This window comes from Otolemur garnettii, unplaced genomic scaffold (genome assembly GCF_000181295.1).
Source record: "Otolemur garnettii isolate 467f Iridium unplaced genomic scaffold, OtoGar3 scaffold00043, whole genome shotgun sequence".
In the NCBI taxonomy this organism is placed as follows: Eukaryota; Metazoa; Chordata; class Mammalia; order Primates; family Galagidae; genus Otolemur; species Otolemur garnettii.
Window position 1 is genome coordinate 6,952,595 of NW_003852438.1, and position 5,618 is coordinate 6,958,212.

Consider the following 5,618-nt stretch of genomic DNA (forward strand, 5'->3'; position numbering starts at 1 on the left):
AAAATTCAGTTCACAGAAATGCAGAGTATGAGAGGACTGGTCCTTCTGCTCTTACCAGCTACCCTCTGCCACCCCCAGCCCATCCTTAGCCAGCAGGTAAACCTACTGGAAAGGAACAAGAAATCTCTCTCCAAATCCATGAATGAACATTGAATTGGACATATCGGGAGAGCTAGTAGCAGGCCCTGCCATGAGACTTCAGGCAGAACCTTCTGAAGTTTGCTAGTGGTAGGGATCAATAATAAATAAGGGGGTGGCGTCTGTGGCTCAGAGGAGTAGAGCACCAGCCCCATATGCCAGAGGTGGTGGGTTCAAACCCCAGCCCCGGCCAAAAACTGCAAAAAAAAGGAATAAATAAGGAAGGGCCAGAGGTGTAAGTATAAAAAAAGTGAGACCTGTTGGCCTACCTCTTCCATCTTAAGTTTACTCTATAAACATTAACATGTGGCACCTGTGGCTCAGTGAGTAGGGTGCCGGCCTCATATACTGAGGGTGGTGGGTTCAAACCCAGCCCCAGCCAAACTGCAACAAAAAAATAGTCAGGCCTTGTGGTAGGCGCCTATAGTCCCAGTTACTTGGAAGGCTGAGTCAAGAGAATCACCTAAGCCCAAAAGCTGGAGGTTGCTATGAGCTGTGATGCCACAACACTCTAGCAAGGGTGACAAAGTGAGACTCTGTCTCTAAAAAAAATTAAAAACAAAAAAAAATCTGGAAAGTTCTGATTGAAAGGAAGCAAGTGCTATTACCAATTATGCCAGGTCAATGGGCATAAATGCAGATTGTTCCTCAGTGAACCTGATCATATGATCACCCTGATTATAGGTCTGCATTACCCACAAGCAGAGGGCCATGAGCACTTAGGTTTTGGGGGCCAAGGGGTGGAGTGGGACAGGATGGCGTCAGTTAAGTGGGCACACTGGGGGGTGCTTACTTATTCTTGAAGTCCTCCACCAGCCCCTGCATGTTGCCAAGCTCTGCCTCCAGCTTCAACTTCTCCTGGCCCAGTGTGTCCAGCTGTCGCCGAAGGTTGTTGATGTAGCTTTCAAACATGCTATCCATGTTGCTGCGAGCTGTCTTCTGCTGCTGCAGGAGGTTCCACTTGGTCTCCAGCATCTTGTTCTGCTGCTCCAGGAAGCGCACCTGTATAACAGAGGAGAAAGCAAAAAGGTCACATCCCAGAGGGAAGCAAGCACTGGTCTTTTCCCCCTAGTCACTCCCCAAACAGTGAGGTCTCTGGAACTCAGGACCTGCTTAGCCAGTCTGGAAGGATCACCCATGACCAGCAGGAGAATGCACAGTGAGATGTTGAGAGTGAGCAGGGCAGAGAGCAATGTCCCTCTGCCATTGGAGGAGGGGAGGGTATGATTGGAAGTCAACAGCTAGAGAAGTTATGTCAAAGCTGCATTTGTGCAATCAGTGTAATCTGGTTTCTTGTACCCTCAGTGAATCCCCAACAATAAAAACAAACTAAAAAAAGAAAGCTGAATTTGCAGGACAGGTCGTATTTACATTGATTATACATTATTAGAGATCAATAAAAACAGCAAAGCTTTCTAAGATCCTTTGCTTTTCACTTTTCTTTTTCTTTTCTTTCTTTTTTTTTTTTTTTTTTTTTTGAGACAGAGCCTCAAGCTGTCCCTCTGGGTAGAGTGCCGTAGCATCACAGCTCACAGCAACCTCCAACTCCTGGTCTCAAGCAACTCTCCTGCCTCAGCCTCCCAAGTAGCTGGGACCAAAGGCACCTGCCACAACGCCCAGCTATTTTTTGGTTGCAGCAGTCATTTGGCAGGCCGGGGCTGGACTCGAAACCCACCACCTTAGGTGTATGTGGCTGATGCCTTAGCCACTTGAGCCACACTTTTCTAAAGCTAGTATCTCGCTCTGTCACACAGGCTGGAGTACAGTGACACTAACAATTTTAACTAACTGCAGTCTCAAACTCCTGGGCTCAAGTGATCTTCCTGCCTCAGGCTCCCAAAGTGCTGGGACTGCAGCTGTGTGCCACCACACCTGGCTTGCTTTTACTTTACAGAAAATTGAAAAAGAAAATGTAAACGCCAGTCACAGTGGCTCACATTTGTAATCCTAGTACTCTGGGGAGTCTGAGGCAGGTGGATTGCTTGAGCTCATGAGTTCGAGACCAGCCTGAGCAAAAGCAAGATCCCATCTCTACTAAGAATAGAAAAACTGAGGCAAGAGGATCACTTGAGCCCGAGGTGGAGATTGCTGTGAGCTATGACGGCACAGCACTCTAGCTAGGGTGACAACTAAAATCTGTCTCAAAGAAAGAAAGAAAAGTAAAATGTTCACATCAAACAATATCATTATCGTTATTTGGAGTGACTCTGAAGGACTCATGCAAATGACAGGAAAACTTGAGCCTTGCTACCACCAACCTGTGAGGCATAACCTTAAGTTGGTTGCCTCCCCTCTAGAGCCTGGGTCTCCTCAAACCGGCAGGGGCCTCGAGTTCAGGCACGCAGGCCCGTTCAGGGGCCTCAACTCTGTACAGGAGTCACTTTCAGCAGGGGAAAAGGCAGGAGACTGTCTGCAAACCAAAGAGTCATCCCTCCCCGTTGAGATTCTGGGGGTCTCTTCACCCAACTCTTGCCCCTGAATCCATAGTCTTCCCTCCTGCCCCAAACACAAAGGCCCTGGGCTCCTTGGGTTCATGGAATCCTGACCTTAGGATGAAATTAAGGATGTTAGAGGGGAATTTTTATAAAATAAACAACAGACTTATTCCAAGAAGAGGAATGCATTTTCTTAGTCAACTCAAAGTTGTAACTCTTTTTAAACTGGGGAGACTTGGAAGAAAATGTCTTAAAAATATAGTCTAGTTTCCACAGCCCCTCTCTCCAAATCCCTTTCTTCTCCAGGTTATTGTGTCCCAAAAGTATAAAAAATAATAGTGATTATAACATTTTACCCTTATGGAATGCTTAATGTAGACCAAGAGTTACTAAGCTCTTTGCAGACATCCTATATTCCTATATCCCATATTCATCCTGTATTCATCCTATATTTGAATACGCAAAAACTCTTCGATTTAGGAATTCTTGTGTCCATTTTATAGATGAGGAAATAAGACTTAGCAAGGGGGTCCTCCCCGGGACACGGCACAACAGAGGGAACCTGGAATTCGAGCGAGGAAGCGAGGAATCCGCTCGCCGGTGCTTGCCTGCGCTCTGGCTGAGGGCCCCGGACCTACTAGAACTCGGGCATAGTTAAGTCGGGAGCGCTCCAAGAGCCAAGGAACCAGCAGGTCCCGCATAAGGACACGGCAGGGCCGGGTTCCCGGGGGACTCCAGCTCCCGCGGGCGCTGCTCTGCTCCAGGACTTCCCGCCTCCCGTTCCCACAATGCCTGCCAGGAGCCCGGGGCCCCGGCTCCGGAGGCTGCAGAGCCCACGGCTGCAAACCCCGGCCTGGCTCCTCCTCCGCCAACTAGGAGCCAGGCCGTTGGGGCGGAGCCGGGGTAGGAAGAGTGAAAGGGGTCAAGGGCCGAACAGGACAGGGGCGTGGGTGAACCCACGCCTTATCGGAAGCCGCAAACTCTGGGGTTTAACAGGACGTGAAACATGGGCGGGGTGCCCAACGCCCGCAGACTTTGAATCTTGGATGGGCTTCCCAAAGGCCGGGTCCCAGCGTCTCCCCACCCCACCCTCGACGCTGAGAGCTCAGCCAGGTAGAGCCGCGCGTCGGAGAAAGCGACAGCAGCCCCGCACCCAGAGGCTGGGGCCCGTCCCCGCCCCGCGCGGCCCCGCCCACACTGCGGGCGCCTCAGGGAGGGGCCAAGTTATGACTCATCTTGGTGCCCCCCACACTTACGCCTCCGGGTACCAAAGGCCTCGATCAATATTTGCCCGTTTGAATCAAGACATCGACTTCCTTCTAGAATCCTATCAAACCCCCGTTAAAAAACAAAAAAAGAAAGGAAAAAAATCACAGGACACCACTGGACACTGGGGAGCCCTCGGGGGAGAGCTGGGGAGAGGAGTGAACCAGGAGGGATTCCCTTCCACCCCTCCCACCCCATAGCCAGCAGCTGGACCTACTTGGGGCTCACAGACCGATCAGAACTCTGGTTGGAGTGAGGTGGGTAAGGGAAGGAAGTCCCAGGATTTAGTAACAAGACGTTCAGACCCTCTCCCCATCCCGCCCTCACCCAAGCTAAAGTGTATGGGGAGGAGCGAATCCTAGGTGGGAAGGGAGCGTGTTGCTGGGTGGAGTGGGGCCAGCTGGAGGCCAGTGAGGAGTGGAGATGAACCCACCAGGAGGGGTCAACCAGGAGGAAGAAAGGGTGAAGACCATCATCGGGCCTAGGACACAGCCAGGGAGGGGACCCTCACCTTGTCGATGAAAGAGGCAAACTTGTTGTTGAGGGTCTTGATCTCCTCCTTCTCCTGGGTGCGCACGGCCTGAATGTTGGGGTCCACCTCCAGGTTGAGCGGGCTCAGCAGGCTCTGGTTCACTGTGACGGCTGTGATGCCCCCCATACCTCCAGCCCCGGCGTAGCCTCCACCCAGACCCAGGCCGGTGCTCAGGCCACTCCGGAAGCTGCCGCTGCCCACCCGAGAGAAGCTCGAGGAGCTGATGCGGGCACCGGGCCCACTGCTGTATGAGCGGCTGCTGAAGGCCCGTGGGGCGGAGGTAGACACCTTGTAGGACTTCTGGGTAACCCTGATGGACATGGTGAAGACTGGAGTAGAGGCAGGTGGGCCAAAACAGAGTTTGGAGTAGGAGCGAGAATCTGCTTCTAGATGGCAGGACACCTCCCAGGGATGGCCTTTTATAAAAGAAAGTCCAGCCCAAGAGGAGGGGGAAAGGCCTTGTACCTGAGTGGCTAGGCTCAGAGGGGGCTGGACCTAACCCGACACCTGCCACCTCCAGGCAGGACTCAGGTGGGGGCAGCAGAGAGCTGCTCCCACCCAGGAACCGGCTCCAGCCCAGTGGCCCCCTGCATAACCACCTCGGGAACCCAGGAAAGAGTAATTTGGTGAACGTGAAACTGAAAGAAAGGAATCTACTTGGCCTTACCAGAGCCCCTGGAACTAGAAGATTTGCCTGGGGTCACCCAGCCACTAGAACTCTCATTCCTAGACTTGTCCCCTTCCCTCTGGTGGGAATAAACTAGAGGACTGGGAAGCATGGCAAGAAAGGATCCCCTGGCTTCCTCTGAACAACTGATACCCCCAAAGACCTCCTCCAGTGTTCTCCCTGATTTAAGTGACTATGAGGGTCTACCCAGGCCGGATGACAAAGCCTCTGGATCCAGAGCCTTGAATCAAAGGTCAGCCATTTGCCTCATTTTTCCAGATTTCTCTTTTACCCTCTTGCAGTGCAAAAAGGAGTTGGGCAAATATTTATGGAATGAATGAATGAACACACATGCACACGCACACTCTGGCTGTCTTCCTGTGAGATTGTACCTGCAAGATAAAGAAAGATCCAACACAGCACTTTTCCTGGACATAACCCAGTGCCTCCTCTCCTCCAAGATCCCAGAATTCTCCACTGAGGCCTTGCTGAAGGGAACAGAGAACGAATAACAGGGACTGAGAGGCAGAGAAGGCAAGAGGGGAGAGTAGCTGCATTGGGGGTCTTCATTGTTCTCACT

The 5,618-nt window shown here is 51.8% G+C and overlaps 1 protein-coding gene across 1 annotated transcript in view; it reads right to left on the bottom strand.

Moving 5' to 3' along the window:
• Nucleotides 1–4,760, bottom strand: part of KRT8 (keratin 8) — an 8,728-nt gene extending 3,968 nt beyond the window's left edge. The window contains exons 1-2 of the mRNA XM_012805525.2: nt 4,351–4,760; nt 932–1,140 (exon numbers count right to left, since the gene is read on the bottom strand). Of these exons, the coding sequence (XP_012660979.1) occupies nt 932–1,140; nt 4,351–4,692 (551 nt within the window). The 5' untranslated portion in view covers nt 4,693–4,760. The remainder of the gene's footprint in view (nt 1–931; nt 1,141–4,350) is intronic.
• Nucleotides 4,761–5,618: the final 858 nt, after the last annotated feature.